This window comes from Siniperca chuatsi, linkage group LG10 (genome assembly GCF_020085105.1).
Source record: "Siniperca chuatsi isolate FFG_IHB_CAS linkage group LG10, ASM2008510v1, whole genome shotgun sequence".
In the NCBI taxonomy this organism is placed as follows: Eukaryota; Metazoa; Chordata; class Actinopteri; order Centrarchiformes; family Sinipercidae; genus Siniperca; species Siniperca chuatsi.
Window position 1 is genome coordinate 8770573 of NC_058051.1, and position 18207 is coordinate 8788779.

At 39.2% G+C, this 18207-nt stretch overlaps 1 protein-coding gene across 9 annotated transcripts in view; it reads right to left on the reverse strand.

Moving 5' to 3' along the window:
• The window catches only part of LOC122882669 (plexin-B1-like), a 116476-nt gene that overhangs the window by 20504 nt on the left and 77765 nt on the right, over positions 1–18207 (reverse strand). For all 9 annotated transcript variants that reach the window (XM_044210302.1, XM_044210303.1, XM_044210301.1 and 6 more), the window contains 19 exons: positions 16474–16572; positions 15771–15893; positions 14523–14619; positions 14151–14320; positions 13018–13169; positions 12820–12925; positions 11450–11586; positions 11131–11304; positions 10271–10514; positions 9807–10049; positions 9401–9577; positions 8987–9135; positions 4569–4669; positions 4237–4454; positions 3659–3837; positions 3504–3570; positions 2351–2497; positions 1645–1819; positions 75–178 (listed from right to left, as the gene is read on the reverse strand). In XM_044210302.1, the coding sequence (XP_044066237.1) occupies positions 75–178; positions 1645–1819; positions 2351–2497; positions 3504–3570; positions 3659–3837; positions 4237–4454; positions 4569–4669; positions 8987–9135; positions 9401–9577; positions 9807–10049; positions 10271–10514; positions 11131–11304; positions 11450–11586; positions 12820–12925; positions 13018–13169; positions 14151–14320; positions 14523–14619; positions 15771–15893; positions 16474–16572 (2862 nt within the window). The remainder of the gene's footprint in view (positions 1–74; positions 179–1644; positions 1820–2350; positions 2498–3503; positions 3571–3658; positions 3838–4236; positions 4455–4568; positions 4670–8986; positions 9136–9400; positions 9578–9806; positions 10050–10270; positions 10515–11130; positions 11305–11449; positions 11587–12819; positions 12926–13017; positions 13170–14150; positions 14321–14522; positions 14620–15770; positions 15894–16473; positions 16573–18207) is intronic.

Here is an 18207-nt window from a genome sequence, read left to right on the forward strand (position 1 = left end):
ACAGTGTTAACCATTTTTTCTGCACATGCATGGCTGTGTGTGTGTATGTCAGTGTCTGTGTGACTTGCACTGACCTTGTAATGTTGCAGTGTATTAAGGCGCTTCCATGAGCCTTGTACTACTGATGTCAGGTCCTCATCTGATAGGATTAGGTGACCTGCAACACCTGCACGCCACTCTGGAGGGAAAAACGGTTATGTAACCTCATGCTACTGCATATCATTGCAGATTTAATACTGAGTTTCAATAATACTACAACATATGTAGATATATATGAAATGTGTGTTGCTCCTCATACACATGTGGGTATGCTGACAACATAGGACTGTCTCGGCCATTCCCTTAACCAATATTCAAAGTGACCCTTCAATGGCGATGGAAGCCCTGCAGCTGGATAAATGGGCTGCATCAAACAACATGCTGCTCAAAAGAGAAAAATCAGTAGAACTGAGAATCTGCTTCTCCAGAAACCCACCGCAACTTGCTCCTCTGTTTCTCGGGGGACAGGATGTCCTGGACATGACCACCACCAAGAATGTAGGCTTTCACCTGGACTCTGAGATTGAACAGGTAGTGAGGAAAGCCTCTAAATGGCTCCACTTTCTGACTGTTCTAGCCAGACACGGCCTACTCTCTGGGGACCCTGTCACCATCTACACTGCTGTGGTCAGGCCATGTCTGGAGTATGGCAGTGTCCTTCTGGTGGGGTGCAATAAAAGCCACGCTGCACTGCTGGAGGAGGTGCAAAAAAGGGCCCTCAGGATCATCTCCAGAGGCTACACCCTACCTCCGCAACTCCCTCTCTTCAGAGCAGGAGGTAACAGGCAGCCATTCAGCTGGTCAAAGAGATGACACATGCACAACATCCACTTCATGACTTGTTCCCACAGACAAGAGCAGACAATACAAAGACTGCTACAGAGCAGCAACAATTTTACACACGTCCAGTGCAAAACACACAGGCTGAAAGCAGCAACTCTGCCTACAGCAGTCAGACTGTACAATGCAGAACTTTGGGGTTTGTTTTTTCTCTTTTTAGTCTGTGTTTGTATATTGTTGTTTTATGGCTTTTAAAAATGTATGCATGGTTGTATGTAAGTGTATGGTTGTATTTGTAAATGTGTATGTATGATTGTGAATGTATGGGTGCATGTGTGTATATAGATATATGTAGTTCTATATTTATATGATGTACAATCATGTACAGATATATTTCTATTCATGTAAATTCTGCTTCTATTCAGTTAACTATGAGCATAAATGTTAATAAACTCAAAGTTAGACAATTTAAGTTTTCATCTCTTGTGATGATGACTTGTGATCCAAGGGCAAATGGAAATGCCTGGTAATTCTTTGATCAAAAGATGTAACTGTTTGTGTTTGAATACTCAAATTTTACTTTATAATAACAGCAAATGGATTTCCTGCAGTTCTAAAGTAGGATTTGTGCAGAATAAATGTTTGATGTGTGGCCTCCATATATTATTCCATTATAGACATTTTCTATGCTTGAATATTCACAGTCAAAATGTAAACTAGTCCACAAGTTAATGTGATCAACTGCTCCATCTGACCAACAGCCCACTTATTCCTACAGTCAGATGCTAAGGAGAAGCATGATGTTGTAAAATAAACTGGACTTACCAAGGTTTAATGAGTCAACGTGTGGCCTCTGGGAAAAGGAGGTTCCCTTCCAGGTTTGTTCCAGAAGTTTCTCCTTCACTTGGGTGATGGTGTCACAGTCCAGAACTTTGGCAGGTACCGTCTGGGTAGTAGCACCTCCGCTAGCGGCTACAGCTGGTATCACAACATTTAGGGTCTGGACAGATGAACAGGATGGCCAATTATTGGTGGAAATATTGTAATACCACTATGCAGAATTTCAGTTTGTAGGGAAGTGTTTGAGTGTTCAAGTGTATGCAGTTGTCCATATTAGCTTGAGTAAAACTTGTCAGCTTAATTTAGTCATTCAAATTTGAATTCAGTAAAAAAAAAAGAAAACTGAGATTGAGTGTAATATTATGTAACAAGTTATGTTTCAAGTTGACCCCCACTTGATACAAGAGTGATTCAATGTAAAGTATGTTCTTGAAAACATTATCTAGCACAAAGTTAGTGACATAATTTACATTTCCAATTTGTTTGTAATAAACAAATTAACTTTTACAGGTGGCATCAATAGTATAAAAGGATGCCAACTACACAAACTTAATGCCATCAAAAATTAAGAAAAATTTTAGTAATACACAAGATGGATTTCCTTGATTTTATTGTCATGACTATAACATTGTTAACATATTAACCCTTCCTGTGTTAATATACTGTATATTACATCTATTTGTGTTCTAACCAGTGTGCGGTACTCCACATCCTCTCGCAGCAGCCGGTTGTCATTCAGTGTGTACTTGGCTTTTCCTGTCACAGCATCCACAGGTCCCTTGTCCACTTGGTGCTTTATTGCTCTGAACAGCATGTAGAATGACTCCCCTGCTGATTCCTGGCCAAGCATAAAGATGGAAGGTCAACAATGTCCTATCAAAATAGAATTCAATTCAAAGACTCATTCAGTGAGTGTCCTGACCAAGTGGTCTCCTTTACTTCTAAGCAGCCTGGTTTGACCACCCTGCTTGTGTAGGAGGTCATAATGAATTTCATGTGCACTGGATTCAATGGAGAGTTTTAAAAGCGAAGAGTTTCTTTCACAACTTAACATATGTGTCATTTGTTTGTCATAAAATATTAACATTATTGATTCTTGTGGAAAAATTTCAGCAAAGTTATATGACTTAGTAGGAAATAGAAACAATATATAATAATAATAAACAGCTATAAAGACTGTTAACTATAGCAGCAGTCCCAACCCCTATAACCTGGGGGTTGGGACTCCCAAAGCGGTCCTAAGATAAATTTAAGACGTCAGTAGATAAATAATTGGATAAGAAAGAAAAAAATATACGTGTTTGCTTGTTTTTTTGCATGTATTTTCTCAAATTTTTCTTTTTTTTCTTTTGAAATACTTTTTACCTCTTTGGGGCTTCTAAAATCTTTCAAATAAAACAATCTGAAAAGAAAAATCCCTCTTTGGTTGAACAGTTCTTGTTCACACCAAAGCCATAATCTGTGATGAGGATCATAAATTGACATTGCTTAATTTTAAGGGGTCACAAGACAAAAAACATTGGGAACCACTGAACATGTGTTACTAACAATTTCAGAAATGTAGAGAGGAGTAGGGGTTACTTTTATATAGTAGCTAAGAAACTACTGATGGTGCAGTACTTTATGATATTAATATTTTGATATTTGATGTCATTTCATGATGTGATGCAATAATGTTTATTTCTGGAGTATTGTCTATATAGAGTACCAGGTTTTTACTATTTTAGCCCTGATGAAACTGGTCAGTGCTCTAACCAATACGCCTGACTACATACAGGCTTTTAATACAGATTTTATCCTTATTCACTGATCTCTGGTCAGGTGTAAAATACTAGCGTACATACCCTCAGAAAGGTAAACAGACAGATGGACATCCAGTTTGTCAAAAGCTTCTCAACCACCGATTCCGTTCTGGAAACAAACATTTTATGGATGAAGAAAGTACCTGTCCCAGTGCTAAAAATAACTTTATAAACTAATCAACTGACTTCACCCTCACCTCCTGAGCATCAGTTTGGGGTTCTTGGCCACATACTGTTCCACTAGATTGTTAAGCAGTGTCTTCAGGATGTCTGTGAAGTACTCCAGTTTACCATGCAGGGCTACAGTCAGCAGAGAGGCCACATAGGCCCGGTCCCTTGGGGAGAATGTCCGCTGGACCTCCAGAGTGTGAATAAACTGGAGGGACATCAGGGTTAAGAAGATGTGAAGAAAAACTGCCTTGTCTACCTGTAACAGCAAGTTACTGGGAAAAGTAGTCTTCTGGAAAATCTGTATTACAGTTTCTACACAAAAAATAGAATTGAACTGTATGAGTGAGGGTGAATAATTCAATGTCCATGAATATATATATATATATATATATATATATATATATATATATATATATATATATATATATATATATATATGTGTATGTATGTGTGTGAAAATCTTTCCCAATAACAAACTGTTCTCAGGGTGTAATGTAATTGTAAATGGCTCTTCAGTGCATCCACACCCGCACCCTTAAAGTAAACCCTTTATTTAATAACCTGCTCCAGTTAAGAAAAAAAAAACATAACCCTGTAGGCTGACCTTGGTGAGAAAGAGTTTACTGTTGAGCAGATTGGACAGCTGAACTAGCCCTTGCTCCACAGTCTGCTTTCGACTCTCGGGAACATCCAGATCTCGTCTCAGTGGCGACTCCTGGTGACCTGGGAAGAAAATGCGCTCTGCGTATGCCCGGTAATCCAGGAAGGGAATCCCTGAACCCACCAAATCACTGGACATGTCCATCATCTCTGTCATCAGGTCTGAAGGAGGGGAAAGGAAATCAAGGTCTCAGTTTGAATATCTTCCTTATTTTGGGACAGTGATCGAATTGATGATATTTTCTAAAAGTTAGCAACAGAAGGTTTGGTTTGTACCTGTGAACTCCTTCTTACAGCGGTCTCTCACACTGGTCTCCAGGTTCTCCAGCTGGATCTGCACCTTCTTATAGTCCCTCATGGCCTGTTTGCTCTTCCTCCTGATGAACAACAATGATGCATAGACATCATTTACACCGACATACTCCTACCTGCAATTTCAGATCAGCAGACACCAACCTCCTCACCCCTCTCAACCGATCCAAGCACTGGACCTGGGGGGACAGGGCCTTCTCCATTGCTGCCCCCCCGCAAAATGTGGTGTCAATCGGCCACTAGGTGGAGCTTTTGTTGCAAAAAAATATGCTAAAATAATTTTTACTACTGTTTTTAAACTAAATGTTTTCCAATCTCTGTGCTGCGCTACACCTGTGACTTGCATTGAGCCCGTGGGCCTGCAGGTCTGACTTGCATTGCAAAGGGAATCTGCCTGAGTATCTGTTAATAGCTAGTTTCACCTGAAACTGACCTAATAGTTTCAAGATGGCCCAGTAATCAGTAATCAGGCCTATTGTTCTCTGGCTGCATCTACTTCATCACTGTTAAGTGCCTGATTAGCATGTGATAGGTGTGACCAAGGTGATAAAACAGAAATTGCATATTCTAGTTTATATATTATTATTTCGACATTATTTGGCGTCTAACTACTCCTGTAACGTTTGTCCTAGAAACTTTGTTTTAACGTCAAATCGTACATCTTCTTCATGAGATTTATGCTATTACTTTTCTTTATACTAACATGCTTCAGTGAAGTTTTTAAAGTATTAAAATTTATAATGGGAAGTTTTTGCACCACCATGTGGTTATTTATTACGTGTTTTAAGTTTTTTGCTAAAATCAAGTGTTTCAAATTGTGTTCAGATTGGTCAAATGGTGAGTACGCAGTGATATTCAATATCTTGCAGTAATTTGTACTACATGCACAACATTTTCTTTTTTGCACAGTGTTGGTTCAAAAATCACCAAAATATTTTACAATACACCTGAAAACAGCAGAATGATGTGTGATTTTTGCAGTTTTTCAACATTTTTAATGTTGTAAGCATTTTAAGTTTAAACAGACAAACATACCCTGGTCTGGCACACGTGATATCTTTGCCTCAACTTGTGAGAAAGTGTGTGGAACCAATGTCTCCCCAACTGCGCAGTCAGTAAGTCCACCACTTTTGGGGATACAAAGATCCACGATTCAAATCCTCAGGCTGGGAAGTCATGCTTGCCAACAATGTGGCAATTCACGTATGTTGTGTGTTTTCAAGTGCTCTTTATTAATTGCGAGTCCTGTGCTCTTTAATATTATTGTTTAATATTTAGATTGATTTTTAAATACATTTTTTAAAATAGTCAGCTTTTGCTGTCCGCTAGTGTATCTGAATAACCAAGTGGTTTAAGATCTCACCAGATCAGTGCCCCTTTCAGATCCAGATGTTGGGGATTTGAACCCAGGAGCTGGCAATATGTTGTTAATTAAACTTACACATTCTCTCTTACTTTAAACACTTTGCACACACAGTGTACATCCTCAGGTTCTGGAAAACCTCCTGCCTCTAATAATGCTCAAATTTCTGACCTAACATCTTAATTTTAGACAAATACATTTTCTCAACAAAATGTGAATTTGTGCTTAGTGTGTCAAAGATCCTCTGCGGTTAAGGCCTGGTAATGGTCAGCTTTCCCTATTAGATAGCAAGATTCTGGGTTCAATACCACCTCAGGGCAGTCCTCCATATATTATTGCAATTAAAGTTGTTTTATACTGTATGTTTGTCATGTACCATCATTCAATTCAATTCATTCCCTCACTCTTTAATATTATTATTTAACATTTAGATTGATATGCATTTAAAAAAATACTGTGTAGTATATTAGTACAGTGGTTTAAGATAATGCCACATGTGTTCCCCTGTCAGATTCCAAGGCTGTGAGTTCAAATCCTGCTAAGGGTCATAGTAACCAAGTTCAGTAAAGTTGTATTGATGGCAATGTTGAAAAAGTCTGTAGCACTTGACAAAATTTTACCTATAGGTGGCACTAAAGGATTTGAAAATTGCTGCTGTAGCAGCAGCTTGCAGCTGTAGCAGGTGGACCTAAAAGCTTTCAGCTTTCACACGCAGTTTCTCCAGAAATTGCCCATTCTAGTAAGGGGTTCAAGCCCCGAAGGGGCTTTTATGTTTGTGCTGGTTTATTATTATTGTTTGTTGTCTGCCGCTTCGGCTAAAATTCCAGTGAGCTGGAATGAGCTAGAAACTTGGCCCAATAACTGTAAATGAGGTGCATGTGCTTCTACAGAAATATGAGCCCAATCGGCGACATGATGGCGTTGTAATTAAGGCCCAAAAATGCAATTTTGAACAGGCCATGCCCCTCACACCATAAGTCTGAATGACTTGAAATTTCTCTCACACATCGAGCTTAATGTGCTCTACAAAAAGCCTCCTGGACCCCTAAAATCTGCCTAACTAGATTTTCCACCATTTTGAATTTTTTGAAAAACACATTTTTGACATCTCCTCCTAAACCATAGGTCCAATTGCTACCACATTTTCGGTGGATCATAACTGGACGAAGCTTATCAAAAGTTGTATAAAGCTTGTTAATATCTTATTTAGTTTTCTAGATATTGACTAATGAACTTCAAAAGGGGCGTGGCTCAGGACATAAATAGACCAAAGTCAATAACCGTTGGGCCAATCATCATGAAACTTATAGGATATGTCCACAGAAGTACCTGAAACATGCCCTGAAAGGTTCATTCAAATTGACCACTAGGGGGTGCTACAAATGCAAAAAATGGGCGTGGCATAACAAATTGGACTATAAATCAGAAACCGCTTGTCTAATCATCACAAAACTTCAGTGTGATTGGACTAACTCCTTTAAACAAAATTAAAATAGCTGAGGTGACTTTGTTCAGCTTTGTGAAGCCTGAAACCCACTTGTTGCTGCTTGTGGCTTTAGTTTTGGTCAATTGAGATGCTTCCTTCTGTTGAGCGAAAAAGGATTTGAACCCGCGAATTGGCGCTTGCAGCTATATTTATTATTATTATTAACATTTAGGCAAAGAAATAAAGCAGCACTATGTTAATAGAAAAATAATAAGATAGGTATCCAAAAAATGGCATGTATGACTGCCAAAGAGATCATATTTCTCCAATATTAGCTTCTCTGCACTGGCTCCCTGTAAAATCCAGAACAGAATTTAAAATCCTTCTCCTCACCTACAAAGCTCTTAATGGTCAGGCACCATCGTATCTTAAAGAGCTCATACTACCGTATTACCCGACTAGAACACTGTGCTCCCAGAATGCAGGGGTACTTGGTTCCTAGAGTCTCCAAAACTAGAATGGCCAGAGCCTTCAGTTAATCAAGCTCCTCTCCTGTGGAATCAGATGCCAGTTTGGGTTCGGGAGGCAGACACCATTTCCACATTTAAGAGTAGGCTTAAGACTTTCCTCTTTGATAAAGCTTATAGTTAGGGTTGGCTTGGGTGAGTCCTGAACCATCCCTTAGTTATGCTGTTCTATAACAGCATAACAGCCTAGACTGCCCGGAGACTTCCCATAATGCACCTCTTTCCTCTCTCCTCTTCTCCCTCTCTATCTGCATGCATTTTTATCCCATTACTGCATGTTACTAACTTGACATCTTCTCTCTCCCGTAGTTTTGTGCTTTCTCGTCTCTCTCCTCTCTCCTTCTGTCGCTTTCAGCAGGTATTTCTGCCTCCGGAGCTGCAGAGACTGGATCTTTGGTTGTGGGCCACCTGCTGCCCCCATGTTTCTGCTCAACAACTGCTACTACAGTTGTTATTATTGGCTCTGTTACAATTATTGTCATTATTATTTCTATGACTATCATTCCTATTATTATTCATTTATTAATATTAATAATAAACCACTACCATTACATTATTACAATTTTAAAATTCTAGGTGGTATTTGCATTGTTGATGTAATGATCAATGTCCAGTTTAATGACATTGATCATTACATCTATGCAATACTTCACATAATTTCTCTCTCTCTCTCTCAAAACCTCTTTTTTCTCTCTCTCTCTTTCTCAAAAACCTCTCTCTCTCTCAAAACCTAACACGACAGCGGCAGATGGCCGCCCACCATTGAGTCTGGATCTGTCCAAGGTTTCTGCCTGTTAAAAGGAAGTTTTTTTCTTGCCACTGTCGCCAAGTGCTTTCTCACGGTGGGATTTGTTGGGTCTCTGTAAATAATATTATAAAGAATACAGTCTTGACCTGCTCTATAGGAAAAGTGGAATGAGATAACTTCTGTTATGAATTGGTGCTGTATAAATAAATGAATTGAATTGAAAATCATATTCCAACTACTGTACATTGCGGCCTGTTGAGGACAATAAGGTAAGTCAATTCAATTGAAGTGAAATAACTGTGCGCTGTACATGTTTACCTGTATATGAGGACTATGATGAGCACAATCAGAGCCACTATGGAGGCTCCCACCCCGACTCCCACCTGAGCTTCCAGAGGAAATGTAGACTGAGCCTGGCTGTCGTACTGCACTTTGCCTAGAGAGAAGTTCAGATTCCCCATTTTCACCTGAAAAGCACAATTACAGACTTTTTACACAACAAAAGAGAAAAAGTATTATATTGGCCATCAAGATAAAGCTGAACAAGTTTGAATTAAATAGTTAAACAGTTTAGTATGGCAACAGTTTAGTATCCTGTTGTTCCTCTATACTGATTTGTTCCTAAATCCTTATTCTCCATCTGCCTAACCCAGCCAAACTGCAGTAGTGTCATACTGAATGTAAATGAGCACTAAATTCAAATTCCAGGTTCGGGTTAGAAAATGTACTCACTGTGAACTCAGGCAGACTGTCCATGACATCATATTTCTTGCTGGCTGTGACTGAGGGCTGCTGAGCTGGTGGTTCACAGTACAAGTGGTTGTGGGTCAGGGTCTTCACCGAACACACCCCCTCCCCTATCCGAGCCTCCACCTCATGCTTGTTGATGGCTAGATCCAGGTTCTTTCCCTAGAAGGGAAATATACAAAATGACAAACAGCATTACTTGTCTGAGTTAAACTGCAATATTTACAATGTATGCAGAAAATTTCAGTTTTGATAATTATAAGTTACTGAAATTGTTAGTTTTCAAAACTGTTTTGAGACTGGCTAATACACTGGGACAGTTTCTTAAACACAGTTTGGAGTAGAAAGAAGAAGTGAAGTCGGTTTTATCAAAGGTTTTATTGGCACCCACCTCAACAGAGATGATGCTACCAGGTTTGTGGTGGTATGGTTTGCTGGGGTCATTCTGGTTCAGTGGGTAGAGCTGTGGGTTGGGCTCATAACTGAAGGCTTCATTCCCCATGATGCTGAAGTCAAAACGGAGGCTGTCCAACAGGAAATGAACTTTGACCCTGGCCCTCCTGGCCTCTGGACCCACCGCCGGAGTTGGACACAAGATGAGGGAGGAGCTGTTCACTGTGCAGCGAGATTCGTACTGGAGGAGAGCAAAAGAACAATGAAATCAAGTACATTAGGTATATTAGAGAAATATTAGTTTGTAAAGGAAACTTATGATCACCATCACCACTCTCCATGCTGAATTTATATATATTTATGACAACAGCTTTAAATATTTTTTTAGGCTTAAAAGAAAACCATAAAATTGTACATAGAAGATGAGTACATTTTTCTTTCTGCATGACCACACAAACGTACCTGTTTGACATGACAGAGTGTACCCTTGGGGCAGTTCGCCTCTGGGACGATCCTCCTCCATCTCTTCAGTGGAAGAAGTGGATCCTTATGATCCTGTCTTCTGTTCAGGCTTCCTTCATTCCTCCTATTGATGCTCCTTCTCCTCCGGGGAGGGAGAGTATCAGGAGGACTGAGGGTGACCCTCATTTTTGGTTCTTGGACTACATCCAGGGTCTGCCCAGAAACTCTAATGATTCTGCCTCCACTGCAGGAGAAAGTAGAGGAAAAGAAGAAAATCATTGTTTATTCATTATATTTCATGTAAAAATTAAAAAACCCACAGGGGATATTTACTAAGCCTAAATTACAGCTGAGGGTGCAAAATATGCGTGACATGGTCATCACTTTTTCAAAATTTTCAACAAACAAATTGGGATCTGAGTTATTACACTAACCTTTTAGCCTTTTAAATACCTGAGCAAAAGCACAAGTAGAGGCTTTCTGGCCATTCATAAATCTAAAAATATCCTCTAGATGAAGATCAGGGCAGACAAACATCATCTTTCAATTTACTTAGATATATTACTGCCTAATGTCTCTGTCATTAAACACTAAACCTTAAACCTTAAATTTTAACTGTATCCAGGCCACAAGCTTAAGGTAGAACTGGGGTTTTCTTGTTTTAAGGGAACAGTGTCACCATAGCAATTATACAATGTATATTATGTAAATGGTTAAATAAGGAGTACAGTCTAGACCTGCTCTATAGGAAAAGTGCAATGAGATAACTTCTGTTATGAATTGGCGCTATTTAAATAAAATTGAATTGAACTGAAAATATTTGAATTCCTCAAGATTTGTCTATTGAGACTGATAACCACCTGAGAAAGCTTTTGGACGGAGCAGCCATTGTGATGTTGGGATTAGAGGTGTAATGATACACCAAACCCTGTAGATGGCGCTCTGCCCCACCAAACCGCACAGTGATGCTGTGTTCTCCTGTTCTGTTGCTGCCTCTGGTCAGACAACTAATCTGATCCTCCTGGATGTTTAGCCTAAACAGAGGCAGATATTTTACATTTTAAAACACTTTCTGGTCATTTTATCCCACATAAATCTGTTTACCAAAGAAAACTTTTTTTTGGTGTCTCTTAATGTAAAATTCACTGTCTTGATCCATGGTCAATTAGAGACACTTACACCATACATGGCACTCCTCCAATTAGGACACTGACATCACTCGGGTGTCCAGTTGTCAGTCTAAGGCCTCTGATGGTGAGAGATGAGCCCCCTGCCTTGGGACCTCTTTGGGGGAAGATGCTGCTTAGTATGGGATTCTGTTGATGGAGAGACAAGGAGAAGAAGAAAGAAATAAGATGAGATGCAAAGGTGTACAAGAGAAAAAAGTTTAATCAATAATCAATACTGAGTGGGTGATTTTTTAGGAAAATAAAAGAGACACCAGAGCATTCTGGGAAACACTAGAAGGTTGCCTCACAGCCAGCTAGTATAACAATTAATTTGCTTGTGACTTGAGGTTGTCAAACCACAGTCCATTTACTGTAATGTAAATAAGGAGTCATGTTTTCACTTGTATTGCAGTGGTTCACTTACATTTCACAAGGCACAATTTCAAATGAAGCCTAATTAACAAAGCCATGTGGGAGCTATCATTTCTTTAATTGGTGGATTGTACATTTGTAGATTATTAGAACCAATCATTATTGATGGTTCCTGAAGTTGTAGTTGATCGCTGACGAATCCCATTGTATCACATTCTCCAAATGCAGCATTTTAGGATAAGTTTACAAAAATATCAAGGGACTCCGCTTTCTCCGTGGTCTTGATGTGTCTGTTTGGTCCACACCCAAGAGCGATTACTGTGTTCTCATATATGTAACTGAACCAAACTTGGGGAGAAACATGCAAGAATTCAAAGTAACTGCTGCTTGTGAAATGGGTGTGAAAATGCCCTAGAGATGTATTTGTTTTTTAAATGCTTGTTTACTTGCTTCACCAATTCCTGCAAGACCAAGGCAGGCTTGCTGAAAAGGTTTAGCAGGAGTTTCTATAGACACCTGTAATCAGTGGGTTTACATGCACTTATGTAAGCAGTATACAGTCTGCTTTCTATAGTAACCTGATTTAAAGGGGAACTCCACCAACTGTACTTGAAACACATGTATAAGCCTTTTGTGGCTCCAGAGGGGGCTAGGTGAAGTCTGATAAATGTCCTCAAGTGATGTTACATGAGTCAGTGTTTGTTGAGGCTGAAGAATACAAGTTTGAAAATTAAAAACATTTGGGGTTGTGGAGTTAAAAAGCAGTGAGCATACCAGAAAAATTGTAATGTAAAATTCAGACATATTCGCACTGTGGACTGAGGACACGCTGTGTTCTCACTAAGAAATGCTCCCAAAATAAGGTTGAGTGTAGGGGAGAACTCTGATTACTGATCTGCAGCTGTTATACACAAATTTACATTAACAAATTAACAAGGTTACCTGATTATCTCTGCGTAACCAGGTTTCTTGTACGCATGTAAACATACTGACTGTTGCTGCATTTACCTGGAAGCTAAAGATTTGAGTAGAGAGTCCGAGTCCTCCTCCCCTCACTTTGACTGAGGCCTGGCCGCTCTTCTCTCCTCCACTACTTGTAGTCTCACACACTATCCTACAAGATAAAGACAGATTGTCACAATTACAAAATATGGAAAAATTATTATTTTTACAAGCAGTTTATGTTCAGGTGTACCAGTGACTTGCCTTGAGGAGACTTCATATCTGCTGTGGATGACACTGCAGGGGACCCCAGCTACTGTGACTGAGTTCTGGATGTCTTCAGCTCTCTGGCCGAGGTTAGAGCCTGAAATAGTCACTACTGTCCCTCCCTCTACAGGACTGGATACTGGGTCCAACTAAAACACAAGAGGACCAAAAGTATGAAATGTATATCCTGCCTCAAAAATCCCCTCATTTATTTGTCACTAACCCCACTTTTCAAAGTAATTGCAGTGAATTCTGCTGTTTAGTCACTTATACAACACAAAACAATAGGGAGCCCTGGTGTCCAATGCCAACCATGAACCACAATATCACTGGTTTTGTATCTGGCTGGGGACCATTGTTGCATGTCATTCCTTATCTCTCTCCCCTCATTTCCTGTTATCTCTCCACTGTTTTAAATGTCCAAATAATAATAATAATAATAATAATAAACAATGAAAAACAACAAAAAGTGATATTCAGACAAAAATTAACAAAGGTGAAAAACAGAGATTCAAGTGGGAGGCACAAAATGAAAGCATTTCCTCTTGAGACACTTCAAAATGTTTCAACTTGAATGGTTATCTAGAGTTGTATTTTGAATCAAAGAAGCAGAAGCAGAATGATGAGGAGTTGATAGATGGGTCTGTTTTGACATGCTGCAAGTTCAATTTCCATGCTGGACAAGACTGAACTGAACCAAACGGGAGCAAAGTAACTTTAGCAAGAGGAGTTCATATTAAGTTCAAAAATCAGCCCATCTGAGTTGTCACACACAGAGTTGATGCAAGTTGTCAAAGAAACCATCCAATTTGTCAGATGGGGAATAAAAGAATCTGTAAAACCAGTCCAGCAGTCAAAACGAGATGACAATTCACATTATATTGTATGTGAACACAACTTGCTTTTCTCAGACAGTGACTATTTTCAACACAAAAGGCCACACACAAAAATTAAATCATTAGGAACTTAATGCTTCTACCCCTTTCTCTCATTTGTAGTGTGTGAAGCGTTTTAAGTGGTCGGAAGACTAGAAAGGCGCTATACAAGTACAGTCCATTTGCCATTTCTCCTACTCTCTCAAAGCAAAAAAATTCTTAGAAAGTGTTCAAAAGAGGCTAAAGAATTCTCACGAAATGAATGACAGGGGCCGGACAGGTGTGTCTGATCTCATCGGTACAGGAGTCCTGGTACACACAGCGAGAGCTAGTAGCACCACCACACCAAACACAGCCATACTTGGGGTTGGCAGTACGACATCGGCTGCAGTCTGACCGCCCCACTGAACAACTGAACAGAGTCACTGAAACAAGGGAGAGAAAGGGAAGTCTGTGAGGAAATTACGTTATTTTAATGTCAAACAACTATACAATATGTACCCATTACTGTATTTAATCAGATTGTCTCACATGTCTCACACACAAATATTATAACTTCTCACACGCGTGCATGGTCTCACACACAGAGACACACATTAGCAAAAACACACTATGAACAGTCCCCACCATACAGATCGTTAGCGCTGTCGATGAGGAAGTTGTTGTTTTTTCTCCTGACGTTGATCATGGCTGGGTATTCCTCCATCAAGGCAGAATAGGCGTACTGAAACAAGAACAGCAATTAACAGTCAAACCAGCATAAGCACAACTTGTCATATGATATACGAGTTGATGTTATGCACACCCATGTGCAAAGCAGTTACAGTATGTGTCAAATTATCTGGTTATGAGAGCTAGAAAACACAAAAGTGCATAATCAAGAGATGACAGTATATTGATTTTTGTTAATATGGCCATTGGTCACTGGTTTATTGGTGTTGGTTGTGACCTTTCTTTTTTGTTGATTTATAGTGATTTACAGTCATTATGAATGATACCATATGGGTACTATGGGGAACTCCATAAGATTGAGAGAGAGAAAGCTGTCAATCTTCAACACTTGATAAAAGCAAATTCTTGTATTGCTGCTGCACAATGGAAACTCAAACTATGTATAGACATCTTATGAAAGATGGTACCTTTGCTGGCACACTGGGAGTGATGAATGTGACCAGATTAACATGGGACTAATAGCAACCATGACTGAAAAGAAAATAAAGAAACTGCCATTTACAGAAACTTAATTAAGAAAGAACACTGTACTGTAAATTAATATATTTTAATATTATGCCTTTATAGCAAACTTCACCTATCTAAAATTGCTTGCACTATGTGATAGGAGCCTGTTTTTAAAGGCCCTTTTCTCAATAAGCTTATTACTATGAATGATATGATATTCTGCTAAAGTTTGAACAGTTTTGGTTATTTCAGATTGCAGATTAATGCATTTCTGTTTTTGTCCTTGTTTTTCTCATTGGTTTGAAGTCGACAGGGTTCATTTGAAAAAAGGTGACGTATTTCTGTGCACCTATCAGTTTAGCAACATTTGAATCAGAATCTGATGGAAGTTGTTTGCTTATGTTGCCAGCAGTGATCAGTCAAATCTGATCAAACCCCCGACCAAATTGAAGATGTAGAGTTTTTAGCTGAATCTTTTAATATATAATAACTAAGGATGTTTTTCCCCCAAACTTTAACTGTGATTGTTGCTTATTTAGTCATGAATATTTCATGTTGTAGAGAAATACATTGAAAGATTTGAAACTGAGTTTTCAGAGGCGTAAAAAAAGCCAAGACACCATCATTTCCAGACTTGAAGAGTGAAGACTAAAAGCTTCAACAGACATAAATCACTGAATTGAGATATTTTCTGACCTGGTGAGGTTGGCAGGTGATAAAGAAGACTGATTTCTGTGTGGCATCGGGCTTCACAGAGGCATCCATCACCACTGACTGATTCTCAATGTCCAACACACACTCGTAGTCCAAATTTTCATCCTAAATGTACACACCGCATACATTTAAGCACACACACACACACACACACACACACACACACACACACACACACACACACACACACACACACACATTACAAAATAAACAAATTTTGACCTATTTCAGTAGGGGTACAGTAGGTGATACAAACTGATTTGTTGTCTACCGTCATACTACCACAGTGTCACTGCATAAGGTGCATTTTGCACAGTTTCAATTTCAAGAAAAAGGTCTTCACATAATAATGCCCTTTTTGTTATGACAGTGAATCATATCTATCCTAAACCACAGTATGCATCAAAAAACCCTGCGGTCTAGAGCTTTTACATCCTTATAAACTGAAACTGAAAATGTACCCATTTCCCATAAAATTACTTTTCAGAATATGTTTGCAATGCTGATCTCTTACTTACTGCTGGCGAAGAGACTTTAAGACTTGCTTATTGATAATAACAAATTAGACGATAGATATCTTTTCATGTTCAAAGATCATACTGTATGAATATCCTGCATGAATACAGCTTTTGTGTGGTCTTACTCTAAGGCAAGGGACTGTTGACCCTATGGAGGGATATATTACCTGAAACAAGTTTAGGTGTTGTCCCACCAGAGTGATTTTCCTCTTCACATTGACAGGGAGGAGAGAGGAATCCTGAACTTTCTCCACACACGGACATTCCTGATGACATATTATTAACCATTACAATGAGAAATATCTATACATATGGGAAAATAAACTGCAGCTATACTTTATAAACCTATACCTAGATCCTACTCAAAATCTAGACATCTGCTCTGTGAACAGTTTGGTTCAGTTACATACATTATTTCATAATCATGGTCATTTATATGTGGTTGCTCCAAGCTGCTAAGACTGAGAGTTCTCTTGTCGGAGACAGACTTCCACTAGATGTTTGAACATCTGTTGGAACAAGTGGCATTAGGGTTAGCTACTGCTGTTATGCAATTAAGCCTGGCTCATGTTCTAGTTGATACTAAAGATGTTCAGATCAGAGATCTGTGCAGGTCACTCAAGTTCTTCTACCTTGACCAATTTTTGTATAGACATTGTGCATGGGGGAATTGTCATGCTTAAAACAACAACGTTTTTTTACTGAACTGTTGCTATTTCCTTTGACTGGAACTGAGGGATATTACAGTTGGTACTATGAATCTAGGCAGATAGCATTCTCCTCCCAACCACCAAACCTAACTGTCCACAGAAATTTAACAAACTGAGATGGTCCACAGATATTGTTGGTCGTATAGTGTAAATTATCTAACTAAAGTCATCTTAGATTTAGATACTACAAAAGATACTACAAAAATAAATAAATCCAAAGTGGAAGAAGCTATCCCATCTTATAACTAGTCTAGCAGAAATTGGAGTAACTGCAAACAAAACATGAAACTTCAAAAAGGCAACCACCAACACAAAAACACACCACAGCAATGAAACATTCGACATACAAGTAACACACGGGGAGAGAGATGACTTCACAAAGAATTTTATGTCATGATCAGGGACTTCAGCAATTTTCTTGCTTGTAGGAGAAAATGTATGTTCTGCATTAGTGAAATATTACTATCTGCAGCTTGCCTTGAATGAGGTGAACAGAAATGGTATGGAGAGGGTCAGGTTAGTGGCTTGAATTTCTCATTTCCATCCTCGCATTTGAGATTACATTGACTTTGTGTCAGTCATTTGCTTTTCTTGTTGAAAGGAGAACTAATAAAGATAACTGCAATAAAAGTGTAGTATTCAGTATTCCTCATTGTTTGCATTGGTGTAGAATGTGGACCATGTAGATTTAAGTATCTTCCTGGGTTAATTAGTATTCCTACTAGAGAGGAGAGGACACTGGACCTGCTGTATGCTAACGTTAAGGATGCATACAGCTCCTCCCCCCGGGTAGGTCAGACCACAACCTGGTTCACCTCAAACCCTGCTATGTGCCTCTGGTTAAAAGACAGCCTGCGACCACAAGGACAGTGAGGAGATGGTCAGAGGAGGCCTATGAGACACTGCAGGAATGTTTTGAAGTGACAAACTGGGATGCACTCTGTGAGCCTCATGGAGAGGACATTGATGGGCTCACTGAGTGCATTACTGGCTACATTAACTTCTGTGTGGACTGCAATGTCCCAACTAAGATGGTCCATTGTTATCCAAATAACAAACCGTGGGTAACAAAGGACATCAAGAAAAGGTTTCAGTGTAACTTAATCTGTTCGTTAACAGATTCGACACACCGGCTCCTGCTCATCCCCCCTCTAACTCAGCTGCTGTTGGCCCTCAAGCTCCTCTGAGTAC